Source organism: Gadus chalcogrammus, chromosome 14, assembly GCF_026213295.1.
Source record: "Gadus chalcogrammus isolate NIFS_2021 chromosome 14, NIFS_Gcha_1.0, whole genome shotgun sequence".
NCBI lineage: Eukaryota > Metazoa > Chordata > Actinopteri > Gadiformes > Gadidae > Gadus > Gadus chalcogrammus.
Window position 1 is genome coordinate 18,130,753 of NC_079425.1, and position 19,484 is coordinate 18,150,236.

At 45.6% G+C, this 19,484-nt stretch overlaps 1 protein-coding gene across 1 annotated transcript; it reads left to right on the forward strand.

The window, feature by feature from the left end:
* The first annotated feature begins 9,242 nt into the window (after nt 1-9,242).
* znf710b (zinc finger protein 710b) lies at nt 9,243-18,445 on the forward strand. Its single transcript, XM_056608111.1, has 6 exons — nt 9,243-9,301; nt 11,493-12,217; nt 12,287-13,226; nt 15,456-15,647; nt 16,135-16,306; nt 17,470-18,445. The coding sequence occupies exons 1-6, from the start codon at nt 9,257-9,259 to the stop codon at nt 17,649-17,651; spliced, it is 2,256 nt and encodes a 751-aa protein (XP_056464086.1). The 5' UTR covers nt 9,243-9,256; the 3' UTR covers nt 17,652-18,445.
* Nucleotides 18,446-19,484: the final 1,039 nt, after the last annotated feature.

Genomic DNA, 19,484 nt, shown 5'->3' on the forward strand with positions numbered 1-19,484 from the left:
CGTGGCTCCAACAACGTGATTGTTTGCCATGTTGACCATATTCCCTCTTTTGAGTCCTCCTATCTACTGCTTCGGTTAAAATGTGAACGTGTGAGTCCTGCCTGTCAGCTTGGGCTGGCGTCTAGTCTTGTTAAGCGGGGCTTTGCCAATGTTCTGTTGTGTGAAGTTGTTACCAGTTGCATGGCCAGTTGGTGTGGACTTCCTCCCCAGTCAAGCCAACCTCTCAACATGAGATGGAATCAACTGGGGCTCTTGTTGTTGTGTGTAAATTATGTATTAATTTTTTTAACCTTTCAAAGTATTTTTAATTATCCCTTTATGTATTATTGATTCATTTTGTATTAAAGCTCCTTTTTTGTTTACAGTATTCCTCATTTTCTATCCTCGATTACATTGTTATTGTATTTTTTTTACATTTTGACTGAAATCGGTGTGTTTGCTAGCCAATAATATATATATATATATATATATATATATATATATATATATATTTTTTTTATCAGTTATATACCTGCCAAAATATAACCCTATGTTAATAAATTTGTCCCCAACTTCTACTGAATTAAACATCACTATTGTGAAGGAAACTGACGATAGGCAGTTTTTAGAATGGCTAACATAGCTAGCAACGGTTGTTTAAGTATTGTCATGCAGGCCTTTTAATTTTACCGGAGAGATCATCGAGAGAGAATAAACACATTCCTATGGGAAGAAATTATGGGAATGCAAAATCCAAAGACACTCTTGTTGAATTGTATCACTTCTGACTACGGTATACACAAAGTACTTTTGGTTTTTGTGTGTGTGTGTGTGTGTGTGTGTGTGTGTGTGTGTGTGTGTGTGTGTGTGTGTGTGTGTGTGTGTGTGTGTGTGTGTGTGTGTGTGTGTGTGTGTGTGTGTGTGTGTGTGTGTGTAACATAATTATTTATCATACGCTAGTATCTTAACTTGAAGACTACATGATACAATAAGAGACCAGTTGCCTAATTTAATCTGCAACACAAAACAAGCTTTTGTGGTTTTGTGTCATACGTGTCTCAATGACAACAAATAATAATATTGATCACCCTCTGCCACTCCTAAGTAGTACTCACGCAATCCTAAATCAAATGTTCAAGGATCAATACCCATCTGTCTATGTTTAATTTTGATTCTCTTCATTTCCTGGTTTTGCTGAGGAATGCTTGAAGAATGCCTCTTCCCAAGTCTCTTGACTCGGTTATGTGTTATATGATGCCATAGAAAGACAACAAGAACAATGTTTAATCATTTCCCTAGTCCCCTTTTGCATTATTTTAACCTCTCCTCTCGTCCATCTATCTTGTCTTTGTTTGTCGTGTGTGTGTTTTTTTTTTGTTTGTGAGTGATGTGGAGGGGTTATTTTTAGGACAAATTCTAACTACTCATACAACAATATCACTGATTGACTGATTTGAAGGGGGCACTATAACAGCCCACTTTTTGTTAACGCAACCAGTCTCTGAACTGTTGTTGAGACCTCAATAAGTACATCTAAATGTTGACCAATCATTGGTGAATTTAACACATTCATCTGGACTACACCAAATGAGGGTTATCACTCTTTCGAAGCCAGTGGCCACAATGCTTTTCTGCTAAAGTAGCCTGTTATCCTGGCATGTACATGGAAGGGTGACAATAAGGAGATTTAAGCTTAATTTATACTCCTGCGTTGAATAGCTGCCGTGGGTACGCCGTAGCTTACCTGCACCTCTCCAAAAATGTAATTACACGTCGGGATGCAGAACGATAAATGTGAGCACTGGGTTGGATAACCACAGTATACCCATGGCGGCGATTCGATACAGAAGTATAAATCAAGCTTTAGTGCTAGCGCCAGTCCTTTGTTGGATGCATGCAAATGTAGTTCTTGCTGCAGTTTGTACTGAACCACTGCTCGCTACATTCATTTTAAACGTCTCTGGGTGTCTTTTGCCTGCAACAAGTCTGTGAAATCAAATTGTAATTTGGCTTTTTCAACAATGCATAATGCTATCTTAATTCACTAATGCTTCCTTGGCCAACACCCCCGCGGTTATTTGGGATTCCCACTTCGGCCACACCATGCTAAGAAATGTATGTATTCGCTGGACTGTAAGACTTCAGTATGCCGAACACTGAAATCTAAAATAGTTGAATGGTAAATCATATTTGAATAAGAATTGTTGGTGTCAGGGGATCTCACTTGCCATGTTACCTTGCTCTAATTTGTGCCAATCAAAATTTGTGGTTGCAATGACCCCTGTTGCGCCAGAGGTGGCGCTGTCATTGTCATTTTTTTTTCCTCTCAGTGTTAGGTTACTCTTTAAAGAGCGTCCTGTCTCGTTTGGAAATTGATTTCCATCCACAGTAATTGGGTTCTCTCTCAGCAAGGTTGTGTGCGACTGTTCTAACGTGTGTGTGTTTGTGTGTGTGGCTCATTCACTATAGTTATGGTATCCACTTAAGAAAAAGATTCCTCTACTGTTGATGAAATATCTGTTTATTTAGAATTATTCAGACTGTCTTTCTGTGTTTGTTTGTTTGTTTACAAGGTTTCAGTAACTGGAAGAAGGTACCGGATTGAGAGAAGGTGGTCGGGCCAGAGATAAGAAGATTGCATGAGAAAAAGGAAAGAAACAGAATTAGGGATGAAAAAGAGGGGGGAGGGAGAGGAAGGTAGGGGGAGAGAGAGGAAGGTAGGGGGAGAGAGAGGGAGAGATGGATGGAGATGGAGAGAGAGCAAAGGGTGAACTGTATCCATGGAAACATGAGGAAAGAGTGATGGAAGAGAGAATGAGAGGAGAAAGAGTGATGTAGTTTGGAACTGAGTTGGAGAGTGGTAGAATGAAATGGTATGGCTGCCATTGCTGCACCTCCAAGTGCCTCCATGCTTACTGAGATACGGCTTTTTGCAAAATACCCATCTTCTCCAATCATTGTTTTTAATTGTATAGCTTTCTAATGATGTTCTTCATCGGGCAACTCCAAATCAGCTGAGCATAGACAAAATCATATGGCAATTAAATAAATAAAGAGCCTACTTATATTCTAATGGTTGATTACTGAATTTATACACATACACACACATGTTTATGCATGTGTTGCATTATAGGCTAGTAAACATTGGTTAAACTAAGGCTGAGTCATTCTCATGTATGCACAGTAGCCGATACATATATCCACAAATGTCATATAAAAGTTATCTGCTGACACACCATATGGAATTTATACCAGGTATGCTTTTTTGTAACTCATAGTTATTTAGTCGCTCAATTTCAAGTTAGTTAATTGTTAAAATGTAATGTTTTCAGTGTCTGTAATTATTTGCACGACTCGTTCCCCAGATGTCGTTCCGACCTTCACCAAACCCTTACCGAAACCTGAAAGTCTCAAACTAATACCAAAACAAGATAACCATCCTTTTCCTTATCAGTAAACCAAACTATTTCTTCATGGAATAGAGAATAGGATGTATGTCCTGGATGTATATAAGTTAAGTTGCACCCTATAGAGGCATTGTTATCTTCCGGTTTTACAACCCGTTCCATAATCGCAAATTATTGTCATTTTCTTGTAACAGAAGGATATAAACTGCTGTGTTTGTAGCATTTGTAACTTTCATTCAGAACAGCCTTGCTGTTAGTTGGAGCTGCAGAAGGAACGGGGATCACATTTGTTTGACCAATTCGGCTGGCCAAAGGCAACCGGACAGCTGGGACTTGATTCGACGCCATTCTGGGTCCGGACCATGGGTGCGGGATACCTGCCAGTCCTGGATACAGGCCTAGTCTTGTAGTCCAGAGTAAGGTCAGCCATTAAGGGTGCTCCTTCCACTTCCTGTAGGGTGAGAGCATCCCCTAGTTAAAGGCCACACGTCTCCTTTATGTTATCCCTGGACTATTTATATAGAAGAAGTTCCAAACACTAAAGACGTGGTGGTGGCAAACCCAAGAGGGATTTTTTGTGTTTTTCCAGCTGAATATCCGTCCTGTGCATGATTCATTCATAGACATGGCTGTAGTCTCTTATTAGACACTGTTTTGGGTTGGACATAAATGGAATTAATGAAATGAGGATGTAAAAGGGTGTTCGTGTTTCTCTCAGATAATGAACCCATGTGGCTAGTCTGAGGCCTTTAGTGGATGTCAAAATGCACCGTGCTCTTGTCGAATAAGGCATTTTCTTCCTGGAGGGCATAGAGGTGATAACATTGGGCATGTGATGAGTTTCAAACCAATGTTTTTTTTGCGACAATACTGTTAAGTCTAACATGATGTCTGTGATATCTTTCTGTCATTCATTTCAATCCCTCTGTTTTATTCTTTCTATCAGTCTTTCTACCTCTCCTTTTCAGTTTTCTTTTCAGTTCTCTTCCCCTCCCCCTCTTTCTGTTCCTCTTTCCTCCTCTCCCTCGTTCATTCTCCCCTCCCCCTCTCTCTCTCTCTCTCTCTCTCTCTCTCCCTCTGTCTTTCTCTTTTTTCTCTTGCTCTCGGTTTCCATCTCGCTCTACCCCTCCCTTCTCTCTCTCTTTACTTCTCTTTCTGTCTGTCTCTCCCTCTCTCTTCGTCTGTCTCTCTCCTCTCTCACGTTGCACACTGCCCCTCCTTCTCTTTCTCTCTCTCACGTTGCTCCCTGCCCCCATCTCTCCCTCTCTCTACGTCTCTCACTCTTTCTCTTTTTTTCTCCCTCTGTCTCACTCTGTCTGTCTCTCGCTCGCTTGCCTGCTTGCTCTCTCTCTCTCTCTCGCTCTTTCTCTCCGTCGCTTGCTTGTTCACTCTCTTGCTCTCCCTTTAACATCCTACCCTCCCCCTGCCTCCCATTTGCTTTCTCCCTCTCCTCTCACACTCCACCATTTCCCTCCCTCATTCGTTGCCTCACTCGCTCATGGTCTCCCCCTCCCTCCACCGTTCTCTTTATCTCCTCCCCTCCCTCCCCCCTCAATCCCTCTTTCATTCCATGCAATCATCTGTTCTCCCTGGCTCTCTCCCTCCCTCCCTCCTGCTCTCTCTCTTGCTCTCTCGCTCTGTCTCTTTCCCTCTCTCTCCCTTTATCTGGCTCTATTTTGCTCACAGCCTTGCTCTCCCCCTCCTTCCTCTCTCTCTCACTCACTCACTCACTCACTCACCCTCTCACTCTCTCTCTGCTCGCTCGCCCTCTCTCCCTCCCTCCCTCCCTCCCTCCCTGCTCTCTCTCTCTGCCTGCTCTGTATCTCTCTCTCTCTGCTTGCTTCTCTCTCTCTCTTTCTCTCTCTGCTCGCTCTCTCTCCTGTTCTTTCTCTCTGCTTCCTCCATTACGCCCCCATTTTGTCCTCTCCTCTGCTGTTGCCCTCTCTTTCCTCCATGTTCTCTCTATCCTGTTGTTGACCGTTCCCCCATGCCATTTTTGATACAAAGTCTATTGAAAAAAACAGTTTCTTTGCAAACTTAAAGCAAACAAAACAATTCTCTCATAATATGTAAAAAAAACATTTTCTAAATAAGTGATTTTATTCAAAATTCTTCGATTGTTTCTTAACTAAGCAAACAGCCTCTGGTGCCATTCAGTAGTGTGTGTGATTAACCCAAATACAATAGCTTGCCAACTGTACATCAATGACAGTTAAAACAAAACCCAAGGCACAACCCTATAGCTAGGCTATCCCAACATTGGGTTAGCCTAGCCTAGGCTCAACAAGTGGCTAACATGTCAGGCTAGGAAGAAATGCACACAAGATAAGTGTCAGAGGAATGTAAACTAGATTAACCCAGGCCTCGGGTCCACAGACAGAACACAATGTTGTGATCGGGTCAAGATGGAGCAGAACCAGACCCTCACCTGGTGGTCAAGTGTTATGATGGTATAGACGCCCTCTAGTCTGGTCGTAGCAAGAATGCATCAATTGTGTCTGTCTTAATGTTCCTTAATGTTAAATCCTAAAAGTAGCTATTGTTGTAAAATCAAGACCTCATGATACAGAATTTATTTGACTGGCGATTATATGCCAAGGTATGTTGATCACATGCCATGTTATACATTACCAAGGTCTTCATGAGAGAATTATTATGTATTTTTCTTCCATTTTTATTTTATACTCTCATCTTGATATAGTCAAATAGTAGCTTACATAGAAAATAGTATCTAATGAGCATTGCTTCAAGCGCACTGAGTGCAAGAATTAATTGGAAACAATAACAAACTACTGTGTATGTATGTACGTTTTGCTAGACTAGTATATCCTCAGCCCATGTAGATTTTAGCCGAGCAGAATGTAAGCAAGCTAGCGATCTAGCTCCACATGTTTCACTGTAAGTTAGTTGAATGGTACTGTACCTGGTTGCCTCTAGAGTTTTGTTTGATAATTTCTTAATAGGACTTGAAAGCGTCTAAAGCATTCACACCAGTATTTTTAGCTGTCCCGTTTTGAGCGAATGGCCTCTGAGACATTTGTAATGCTGAATGCCAAATCTCTGTCTTACCTCTCTTAGTTAATATAACTCGTATGTACCTGCTAGTTATCTTTTATATCGTAGCTCACTGTCATCTCCTAGCAAAATATGCATCTCTCAGCTAACTTTACATTCCCCGCTTACATCTCCGAGCTAAATTGTAACTCCTACCTAATATGTATCTCTCGTAGCTATCTCTTATGTCCTCGCTAAAAATGTGTGTCCTAGCTAACTTCCTAGATAAAATGTATCTCCAAGCCTACTCTTATGTCCTAGCTATTTCTTATATCCTACCAAATACGTGTATCCTAGCAAATTAATGTATGATATCAAATACATATCTCCTAGCTAACTCTTAATACATCTCTCCTAGCTGACTCGTATACCCTAGCCAACTCTTATATCTTAGCTATATATCTTGCATTGTTTCTACCTAATATTTATTTCCTAGCAAATACGTATCTCCTAGAGAGCTCTTGTATCCTAGCTTACAAATACTAGCTCTCTTTGATAACTTCAAATAATTGAATATTCTGATGGAAAATTTGTATTTTGTGCTTCTTAATTGAAAGTTCAGCTATCTGAATTGTATATGATTTAAGAGTTAATTCTGCCATGTTTTTAATTGTTATTGTTGTTGCCTTTGGCTTTTCTTACTAAATGCTGTGCAGGATATTCTTACTGTATATATGCCACTGAGTAGTGCCTGGTTTCTTTTGGCAGCTAGGATAGTTTCAACAACCTAACTTGACAAAATGGTCAGGGAGATAATGTTTAAAGCAACATGGGTGACAGCTCATAAGTACTGCTTTGAGGACTACGATGGGGGGCAGTATTTTTGTGGAGGGGATTTTTCTTGTTTCCAAAAGTATACCTGCTGTAACCCATGTACCTGCTATACTCCCCGACTACCACCCTATCACCCACTCAAGAGCTGTATCGCAACCGCCTCTCCATGTATGCACAATTTCATTTTACCTGATTTAAATGATTTATATAGCCCACCTGGCTGTCTACCTACCTGCCTAGTACCTATATGTGTGCACTCTTCCTGTGCACTCATTGTGTATGAGTGAGGTCTTCCACCATGCCAAGCTGACCTATTGCTGAAGCTCTGAGCTAGTCTGTAATTTTTGGGGGAGTGGCTTTGAACAGAGGCCTGAAGGGAGGGGTGGGATAAACTTCAAAAAACTTGCATATGCTTACTTTCTCCAAATTGCCTACCCTAACTTTAGATATAAAGATACTTTATTTTATTTATCTTCTTTTTTTTTCCTCTTTAGTGGAAACAATAATACTATTTGTTTTTATTCACTGTGTGCGTAGATCAAATCAACATACATGACCTTTGGAGACAGTCAGATACCCCGCAATGTCACTGATAGGGGGGCATTGCGATCAAATAAAACAGGGTCAATTATTTTTATCATTTAGTTTTCCGCACCCCAGACCTTTTGGTTTGGTAGTTGACAGTCGAGGTAGCGGTCCTCTGTTTGGTGTTTTATCTTTTAGTCAAATGGTGAACGAATAGCGGGCCTATTTAATGCATCATTAGCAATAGCATCATACCTTCCTACTTCCCTCCAACTTCCTCCCTAGATCTATGTAGTTCTCCCTCCATCTTCCTTATTCTTTTTTACCGCATTCTGCTCTACTCTTCCCATCCCCCTCCTTCTCTTTCTCTTTTCTGTCTCTCCCTTCTCTCTCTCTCGCTCTTACTCATTCACTCGCTCACTCCCTCCCACCCTCCCCTCTTTTTCCAGTATTCTCTCTCTCTCTCTCTCTCTCTCTCTCTCTCTCTCTCTCTCTCTCTCTCTCTCTCTCTCTCTCTCTCTCTCTCTCTCTCTCTCTCTCTCTCTCTCTCTCTCACATTCATCATCATCATTTTTGAGCAGAGAAAAGTATAGGAAGATTTTTTTTGTGCAGACTTGGATACAAGAGAGAGGAACAGAAACAAAGAGACAGTGAGAAAGCAAGACAGAGAGATAAAAATGGAGACAAACAAAAAGAGGCAGTGGTAGACAGACAGACGTACATGCAGAGATAGGGACAGTGATATACTCAGACAGACGGGTACAGATGCATAGACAGGCAGAGATGGGCGGGGACATCAACAGCCAGACGAAAACAGCCAGAGATACAGGCAGAAAATCATCCATTGAATCAGATAGACATGTACAAATTCAGACAGACAGGCAGTGATACAGACAGATGGGTACAAATTCCCCCTGGCAGAGAAACACACAGAGTCTGATTCTCAATAAATGTATAGGGAGTAATGGGTAGATGTACAGAAAGATAGATAGACAGACAGGCAGTGGATCAGTAGAGCAGTGAGAAAGGTAGAGAAAGGTAGTCAGACAGACATGCATAAAAACATACATACAGATCGGCAGAGATGGTCATACCGATAGGCAGACACATAGGCAGAGATGGTCACACAGATAGTCAGACAGACAGGCAGATACAGAGAGAATAAAATATGAGTTAGAGGCTGAATGATGGGCAGCAATAAAATAAATAATTCCTGTCCATTTCTTTTCACTTTTTGTTGCGTGTGCGTAGCACTAATCCATCACTGAACTATCAGTGAGCGAACACACTTATTAGTTTGGGGGGTGTGTGTGGTGGAGAGACGTGTGTCTGCGTTTGCGTCTGTGTAATCCCACAGCCACTACTGGCACCGTGTTGAAGGGAAGAGGGGCAGGGGGGGCGGGGCTTACATAGGCCACCTCCTTCACCCCCTCCCTCCCTCCCGCCTCTTCCCCTCACGTATAAATAGGAGCCGGAGCGCAGCCTTGTTGTCACTCACACACTCAACCGAGAGCAGGATGAGGTCCCTCAAGCACCTGAAGCATCACAGCAGGAGGAGTGTGGTAAGTTTGAGAAAGGGGGAGATAGAGAGAGAGATAGAGGGAGGGGGGAGAGAGAAAAGGAGTGTGGCAGATGATGGTGTTGTATTGGGTTGGGGTGGTGGTGTGTCTGCTGATTGTTCGCAATTGGTGGAGTTGAAAGGCAAAGATTGCAGTTACCTGCGTTCTTCTCGACTAGTACGCTTTGTGAAGTTGTCGCGAGCGCTCACTCTTATCTATTCCTCTGTTCTTGGCATCTGTGTTTGTTTGTAAAGTGTCGGCGTACGTTGCGTAAAAGTCAGTCATGGCGGCCAACCAACCTCTTTTTTTTGGGGTTGTCCTCCTAACTGCTCTCTCAACTCCTTTAGACGACGCGTGTGTCGCTCACCTCGTCCAGCTATGGTTTTTGTGTCTCTTGTTTTGTCTGGCTTTCATTTCTCATTTTATTTCTCTCTGTCCTTCTTTCTCAGTTTCTCTTTGCCTCTCCCTCTCTCCCCCTCCCTTCTCTCTCTTTCACTCATTCTCTCTCCCCCTCCCTTTTCTCTCTCTCTCATTCTCTCTCCCCCTCCCTTCTCTCTCACTCATTCTCTCTCTCACTCATTCTCTCTCCCCCTCCCTTCTCTCTCTCTCACTCATTCTCTCTCCCCCTCCCTTCTCTCTCTCTCTCCCCCTCCCTTCTCTCTCTCTCACTCATTCTCTCTCCCCGTCCCTTCCCTCTCTCACTAACATTCTGTCTCTCTCACTCATTCTCTCCCCCTCCTTCCTTGCTCTCTCTCTCTCTCTCTCTCTCTCTCTCTCTATCTCTCTCTCTCTCTCTCTCTCTCTCTCTCTCTCTCTCTCTCTCTCTCTCTCTCTTATCTGCTATTTTGCTCACTGCCTTGCTCACCCCTCCCTCCTCTCTCAGTCACCCTCTCACTCTGCTCTCTCTCTCTTTCTCTCTCTCTCAGTCCTATTTCTCCCTCCCCCCTCTTCTCCTTATCTCTCATTCACTCCCTCTTGCCTCTTTCATTTTCTTCTCCCCTCCCTTCAGTCTCTCTTGTTCTGCCTGTTTCTCTCTATCTCTCTCTATCTCTCTGCTCTGCATCTCTTTCCCCTCCCATTGCTCTTTCTCTCACTGTAACTGCTCTGCGTCTCTCTCTCTCTCTCTCTCTCTCTCTCTCTCTCTCTCTCTCTCTCTCTCTCTCTCTCTCTCTCTCTCTCTCTCTCTCTCTCTCTCTCTCTCTCTCTCTCTCTCTTCTCTTCTCTAGCCTCTCAGCTCTTCTGTTCTTTTATTTCTTAATCTCAGTTCTTTCTTCCCCCTCTCCTGTTTGTGTGTATCAAGATAAGATGGCCTGTGGACACACACACACACACACACACACACACACACACACACACACACACACACACACACACACACACACACACACACACACACACACACACACACACACACAGTGCATTTAATAACCAATAGCTTAGATATTAGATAAGATTTGGACATACACGCACATGCACATACACACACAGAACACCACCTCTGGGGTTATGCATGAGGGTGTCTTTAATAACCAATACCTCAGATATTGGAGCAAGATCTTTCACTGGCACAGTGCTTTGTGAGTGGCCCATGGAGCCCATCACAGATTTGCAGCCGGGACTTTAAGTTGAGGAGGCAGATGGTACCTTTGCTCAGACCTTCTACCTTCTAATTACCTCCACATCGTATTTTCTGACTTCTGTCTTTCTATTGTTTGGACTACAGACACACTGATGTATTGGGATACATTTGATTGGAGGCTTTGCTGGATAGATTAATGCCAGGGTCCCATTTGTTGGTGGAAAGATTAAAACCACAGCACCATTGGAGGACGCACCGTGACCCAATTGTCTTCCTCCAGCACGTAGCCAAACTGGTACTGTATGGACTGGTCTAGAGATCTGTAAACATCACCATCCTCCTAGACACTGGTTGTTTATGTAAAGAACAGGATGATTGGATGGTGAATACCTCATTTATGGCACCATCGTTCGACACTCTAGGAACTACAACATAAGACAAGACCATGGAGGATTGACACAAAACCTTTCCTCAATCCTCTCCCATCTTATCTTTTAACTAAACTTTTAGAGGAAAAGTTCAATGGAGGGTGGTGTTGTTTAAGGCCTCCCAGTGGACTGCAGTCTAACTTTGTGTCTTTGCACGTGTGTGTGTGTGTGTTTGTGTTCCCCCCAGGAGGAGGCGAGCCGGCGCCTGGGTAGATGTGAGCCCAAGGTGATGGCCAGGCTGGTGGACGCAGGCACACAGACAGACCCCGTCGTAGTGCTGTCCTTGGCCCAGGCCGCCGTGCTAGGTCTCATCTCCCAGAATGAAGTGTTCGGCGCCACCATCGCCCCCAACGGCTTCTACACCGGCGAGCCCAAGGAGTCCCCCGCGCCACCAGTAGACGGAGTGGACTACGAGTACGCCGACCAGCTGATCGGAGCCAACGGAGACTACCTGGGGGACACCTTGGGAGAGGACGGTCACATGCAGCCCAGCTGCAGCCAGCGCCGCTGGCAACAGGGGCACCCCCAGCACCCCGACAGCAAGATGGTGGGCCCCGACCGCCACGGCGTCCCGGGCGACGGGCCCTCGTCGCACGTCAAGGGGGAGGGCGTGGCCTCGGCCATGAACTCCTGCGTCCACATGCTGAACAGCATGGCGCCGCGCGGCGGGCTGGTGCAGGTGGACCCCGCCTCCCTGCGCTCCAGCAAGAGCTGCAGCGAGTGTGACCGGGACGCGCCCGGCCCGCCGCAGCAGCAGCAGCAGCAGGCCAACGCCCACGTGCACGGCCCCCCGCCGCAGGTGGGCCACAGAGGAGGTGCGGGAGGAGGAGGAGGAGGCGTCGGCGGTCCCGGGGGTCCCGGGGAGCAGGGCCACAGAGGAGTCGGCGGGCCTCGCGGCATGGGGCCCCACGGGCGAGGAGGTGGAGGTGGAGGAGGTGGGGGGGTGGTGCGGGAGGTGGAGGAGGACTCCCCGGGCAACAGCATGATGAAGGCCAGCCAGCAGGACGAGGCCATCAGCAGCTACTTCCAGACCAGCGAGGTGGGCAGCTACGACTCCGGGGACATGGGCATGGGGGGCGACTACGAGGACAGCGGCCAGGGGATGATGTGGGCGGACGGCGGGGGAGGGGCGGCCGGAGGGGGGGGCGGAGGCGGCGGCGGCGGTGGCGGCGGCGGGCCCGGAGGGGCCGCGCCGGCCACGACGGCGCCAGGGGCGGGGCCCCACGCACAGCACCAGCACCCGCCGCCCCCCCGCCGCCACGGCGGCCGGCGCGTGGACCGCCTGGACATCAACATCCAGATCGACGAGTCGTACTGCGTGGACGTGGGCGACGGCCTCAAGCGCTGGAAGTGCCGCATGTGCGACAAGTCGTACACGTCCAAGTACAACCTGGTCACGCACATCCTGGGCCACAACGGCATCAAGCCGCACCCCTGCCCCCAGTGCGGCAAGCTCTTCAAGCAGCCCAGCCACCTGCAGACGCACCTGCTCACCCACCAGGGCACGCGGCCCCACAAGTGCACCGTGTGCAAGAAGGGCTTCACGCAGACCAGCCACCTGAAGCGCCACATGCTGCAGCACACCGACGTCAAGCCCTACAGCTGCCGCTTCTGCCGCCGCGGCTTCGCCTACCCCAGCGAGCTGCGGGCCCACGAGGCCAAGCACGAGCGCGGCCGCTGCCACGTGTGCTCCCAGTGCGGCATGGAGTTCCCCACGTACGCCCACCTCAAGCGCCACCAGACCAGCCACCAGGGCCCCCACACCTTCCAGTGCACCGAGTGCAACAAGTCGTTCGCCTACCGCAGCCAGCTGCAGAACCACCTGCTGAAGCACCAGAGCCCGCGGCCGTACACCTGCTCGCAGTGCGGCCTGGAGTTTGTGCAGCTCCACCACCTGCGGCAGCACTCGCTCACGCATAAGGTACGGAAACACCCCTTGCACCGCCACAGCCTCCGACACCATTATCCACCGCACCACCACCAGCAACACGGCAGGAAGCAACACCCAAGCCCACTGACAGCACACCATCACCGCTAAAACCACCCCCACTTATACCGCAGCACCACACCCCACCGCTAACGACACTGCAACACCGCTAACACCACACCCACCGACTCCACCAGGGCCCACAATGCCCACACTGCCACCAACACTAACACTAACAGCATCATCATCACTAGTACCGACACCACACAGCCCCTAGTGAGGCCACACTCGCACCACAACACCGCCCCTTATACCACAACAACACAAGCATTAACACCACACCGCCACAACTAAAACAACAGCCCCACCAACACCAGCCACACTTTCAACAATGCCAACACCGCTCACAACACCATCACCACTAACGCAACAAACACCACCACCACCGCACAATATACACCACCACCGCCACAGATAGCAACAACACCCCCACCCCCACCACCACCACCACTACAGCAAAATGCAATGACTTCCCCAATAAACCATCAGACAGACGTTTGAATGACGAGAATAGGGCCAGCGCTCCTCTGTTGTCCAAACCACACCCACTCTCTCCTCACGCCGTCCCAACACTGAGGTCTGAGGGGACCCCTAGCTAGAACACGACGGGCACCACTGCAGGCAGGTGCCTGGCCAATGAAACGGCAGGCTGCGTGTCTCCATGGCCAGCCAACATCCCACCGCCCTGTCAGGGGGAGCAAAGCAGATTGTAAGAGCAGCTCCCACGGAGTTCATTAAGAAAGGGCTCTGTATTGTTGAGATGACGTTAATTCATGTAAACAAACTATTGAGCTTGAATCCTCCGCTGCTACGTGGAAGCCCTTTGCTTTGTAATGCAGCGTTACAATCATTGATTTTGCCAGTGATGATATTTGACTGCAGCTAGAGAGATGATTGCCGTGTCTGCACTGTGGAGACTTCTACTGCACAGTGCAGAGCAGGCAATATTTATTAGGATAAAGTAGAGCGTAGCTAAATTAAGTGTTCCCCCCCTCTAGCTATGGGAATTGTCTTAGCTTCATCAGATTACAAGGTAGAAGAAGGAAGTTGTCTTTTTTTTGTATTTTTCATAGTTATGATACAACTATAGGGTGTCTTTATATTAGTGCATGATTGATGACCAGTTGGGGACACACACACACACACACACACACACACACACACACACACACACACACACACACACACACACACACACACACACACACACACACACACACACACACACACACACACACAGAACTTGTTATCTGATGCGTTCATTGATTAAATTGGTAAACATAGCACTAGTTTGATCTAATATAAAATATTTTAGCTGTCATGATAATGATTGATTATAATACGTGAATGCTCATGTTAAAATGGATTACCTCGATGGAGAAATTCAATTGTTAACTTTTTAATTCAATCCGCAAAGTAAATTGGTTGTTTTCCAGAGGCATTATATATGCACGGTAGGCAGAGACTAAACAGGAAGTGCCGTCCGCCTGGTGAGAATAATTTATTTGAGGGTGTACGTGCGGCCCACCCCTCATTCCTCCTCACTGCTCCCTCTGGTGGCCTTAACCGCACCTACAGGTGAGAGGGAACTTGTACAAATATGCTGCGAGTGGTGTCTACAACTTAATATTTTCACTCACAGTTATGCATACGCATCTATTCCATGCATTTATTTTGGTGGACTGATGTTATTTCTAGAGTTGCATTAAAAAATGTTTTTAATTCCTTAAACCTTTCCTTAATAAATGATGACAGTAAATTGCCGTAGCTTGTCAATGGTTTACCTTTCCTAAAGTAAAGATACCTAAACACTGAAGTCAATAAGATGAGATTTCCTTTATTAATCACAGATGGGATATTTGGGTGTCACAGGCACAGCAGGAAGAACAAGGCCGTAATCAGAATGAAAAGAATACACTTTTCAAATAAAAGTATTATTTACCAAACATTTACTGAAAACTAATTAATTATGAAACTATACAAACGTTTCAAAAATAGATGCAGATAAAGATATCTTTACACACAATGTGAGGAAAATTTTTAAATTCAGAATGTAACTGTGCTAGATTATTGCGGTAACTGTTGTTGTGACTGTGCACTGCAGGAGTGCTATTAATAAACCACAGCACTCACACCGATGTCATCTCTGGGTTTCCTCCTCAGGGGATGAAGGGACACAAGTGTGACGTGTGCTCCCGTGAGTTCACGCTGTCCGCCAACCTGAAGCGCCACATGCTGATCCACAACAGCATCCGACCCTTCCAGTGCCACGTCTGCTTCAAGAGCTTCATCCAGAAGCAGACCCTTAAAACCCACATGATCGTACACCTGCCCGTCAAACCCTTCAAGTGCAAGGTGAGCCTGGGGAGATGCCTTCATGGGGGGTTCCAACCCCTTGCCCTCCTGCTGAAACCCCAAAACCACTAAACTATCGCGACAGCCATGTTGTCTGTAGGAGGGTGTTGGCAGTGTGTTGTAGTGGCTAGGGTGTTTGACTCCCAGTAAAACATGCACTGGGTTTGATTCCCGATGTCCTTCGCTGTACAAGTGAGCATCCTTGAGAAACATGCCTGAAACCTGCTTCTTATTTGATGAGATGTTTCTTATTTTACTGGCAGTAAGTCTGCATAAAATCTGCTGTGAAATAGTAAATAGTGTTTCCTCATGCTTAACTTCATTTATAGTTGGGAGGAAATGGTTTCATTCTTTGAAGAGATGTTTTAGTCATGCTGTTTACAGACCACCCTAATGTCTGATGTTTTGCCTTTTCATCAACGATTAACGTATTCACAACCGAAGAATCTAATTTATATTTTCTTCCATTTTATTGCTTCGCCCTTAGGTGTGCGGTAAGTCTTTCAACCGAATGTACAACCTGCTGGGCCACATGCACCTCCACGCGGGCAGCAAGCCCTTTAAGTGCCCGTACTGCACCAGTAAGTTCAACCTGAAGGGCAACCTGAGTCGCCACATGAAGGTCAAGCATGGCATGGACGTCTCCCCCGAGGGACAAGGTGAGCAAAACCTAATGGATCCACTTTATGAGGAGAACTGTATGATTGGAATATAGCCCAACTTTATTCATTACCATAACTGGATGGATCATGAATTAATTTATTTAAAAAAAACGGTATGGCGTAAAACTGTATTTATTCAAAGAACTGAAGCCTTCTTTGAATGTAATTAATGGAAATGTATGCAGAACAAATCAATTATTGCATTATAAATCATAATAAATACATGGAGTTACACCCATTCAAAGTACTTAAGCTGGGCTATTGGCCATAACAATTCAACTTAACTTCAAAAACAAGTCAACAAAGGAAGAGAGGAATGTGTGTGTGTGTGTGTGTGTGTGTGTGTGTGTGTGTGTGTGTGTGTGTGTGTGTGTGTGTGTGTGTGTGTGTGTGTGTGTGTGTGTGTGTGTGTGTGTGTGTGTGTGTGTGTGTGTGTGTGGTGCTTCGGGGAGTCCAGCTATAAACAAACGCCCCCTGCAGCTAAACCAGACGTGGTGCTAACAGTAGTGTTGGGGGCCATGCTAGAAGAAAGGCAAACACAACCCTGCTAACCTTTCATTAAAGGAGATTGTTGCGAGAGAGGCAGAGGAATGTAGTGGTTAGGGTGTTCAAATCCCAGCCCAGAGGTACAGGGTTCAAAACGCAGTGGCTACGACAGAGCAATAGGCAACCCTGAGCCGCGTGTCCAAACTCGGAACTGCTCGGTAATTACCTGTATATGAATTCCAAGTCGATTTTATTGGATCCAAGCAGCTTCTAACTGACTGACTGGGTATTAAGGTTGTGTTTAGCGGACATCTAGATTACAATTATTAGTTATTTGATCAACCTGTGATAAACAACCTTTTAACATTCTGTAGGTTGTTCCTGTGTGAAATGCATTCATTAAGATACCGACGCAGACAGGTTTTTTTTTTGTCTACTTTCAGTAGATTGGTTACCTGGTTTAACTCCATTCCTTTCATTAAACATAATTAAAATTCCATATATTGAGAGAATGGGCCTTCTTCACATAGCGGCAATCTTGGTCCTTTATAACCCAACTACCGTTTAGAACCAAGATGGCCGCTAAGCGAATCAGACCTTAAACAGTTGATTTCATGATGAATAGGGCAGTTCTTTGTTATTGTTGAACAACCTTCTTCCGCCCTTTTTTTCAGAAGGTCTTCCCGAGATGGAGGGCCAGTCCGATTACGAAGGTCAAAACTTCAACTTCACGTCGCCCGACAATATGGACAACGGTGGCTCCCAAAACCTCACTAAACTCACAACAGCAAATATGGACGATATGGAGGAGTATTACAACTTTGGGAAGGATACCAGCAGCTACACTACACCATGAATGGTGACAATATAGAGAAGCTCTTGGTTGTGTTTTTCTTTTTTTCTTCTTCCTAGGCAGAAAAAAGTACTAAAATTGCTGTCTGGGTGCGTTGAAAGAAACTGGAGTGCTTTTATTTTATTTTTTTGCCATTTTGGCACCAAGGAGCCAGAACAGTCGAACTCTGAAGCCAAGACGGTGATGCACTTGGACTAAGACCTTGTTTTAACTTGAGCGCTCGTAGCAGCGTCTCAGAGACTGTCGACGCTGTCGGCCCCTTGAGCTCCTTCTTGGAACTACCGCTCTTTACTGACTCAACAAAAAAAAGAAAAAAACATTTGGGCGGAATCGCCAAATCTCTATGTTGTGTGTATGTGTCAGTTATTTAACAAACAAAAAAGAAAAAGAGAGCGCAGCCATCGCGGTTTCATTTGATGTGCTAGAGTTTTGTTTACCATTACATAATTCACAGGAGAGAAAAAAAAAAGTAAGCCCTTATATATTTTTACTGAAAGTGCCAGATGGATACGTTTGCAACTGAACTTTCATCGTGCCGGGTCTATTTACTCACTGTATATCGAGCGTTTGATACATAGTCACAACATATTGATAGGTTTCAATATACATACTAAACAATTCTAATAGTGGGGACCTGTTCCTAGCCAATCTTCGGTCAGAACAAATTGGTATTTAAAGTGTGTGTGTGTGTGTGTGTGTGTGTGTGTGTGTGTGTGTGTGTGTGTGTGTGTGTGTGTGTGTGTGTGTGTGTGTGTGTGTGTGTGTGTGTGTGTGTGTGTGTGTGTGAGTGAGAGATACCTGAGCAAGATGGGCCCCAGACCTATTGGTCTGTGTGGGATCTGTTGTTTGACTGACCCCTCAGTGGCCCCATTGCTTTAACAACAATATGGGATTAGAGACAGAGGTCTGGTAGGGAGGAAGAGGAGCACAGGATAAAGGTGAATACACATCAATTGTTTGATCAACTCCTTAAAGCAGAGGGATGCAGACAGATGTTTGGCAGGGAGCGGGATCAATCGGCAGGGGAAAGGTGTCATCAACTAACCGTATGGGTTAGAGACAGGGCTCTGGCAGGGGGGGGGATGAAAACAGAACGAGGCGAAACAATATCGAACGTTTTAGCGATTTCTCAGCAAATGCTTGAAGAATGCCTCTTCCCAGGTCTCTTGACCCTCGGTTATGTGCTGTATGATGCCTTAGAAAGACGACAAGAACAATACTGAATGATTTGTCCATTTGTGTATTTTAACCACCTCCGCAGTCTTGTCTTTTGTCATGCCACTGTAGAACACTTGGGGCAGCAGTACCAGGCTTTCTCTGTGTGTGTGTGTGTATGTGTGTGTGTGTGTGTGTGTGAGAGAGACACATCTTGTGAGCGGATTTCTCCCGAGAACACTTAATTCCAAAGTTGCGACATCATCGCGTGGGCAAGCTGTGACTGAGCAACGGTTAAGCCCTCTGACTGTACATACGATTCTGCAGTGTTTAGTGTGTTAATCCACCATTTTCTTTTTCTCATTCACAACATTTGCATTACATGACTCACCTGTAGTGGACATACTTGTTTTTAGAACTGAATAGTTATCCAGTGAACAGTACAATGCACTTTTCATGAAAGGTTTCAGTTTTCTCTGAAGGCTGTCTTAAATTAGTAAGAAACAAAAAAAAAAAAAGAGAGAGAAATGAAAACCGTATCTGCCTCAAGGAGTCGAGGACAAGAGACACAACAGTCTAGAAGCTTCCAGGCAACCATGACGGCAATATTATTTAACAGAAACAGATATGCCTTTTGTGTTTTGTTTGTTACGTATACTGCAGTTTCATTGACATGGAAAT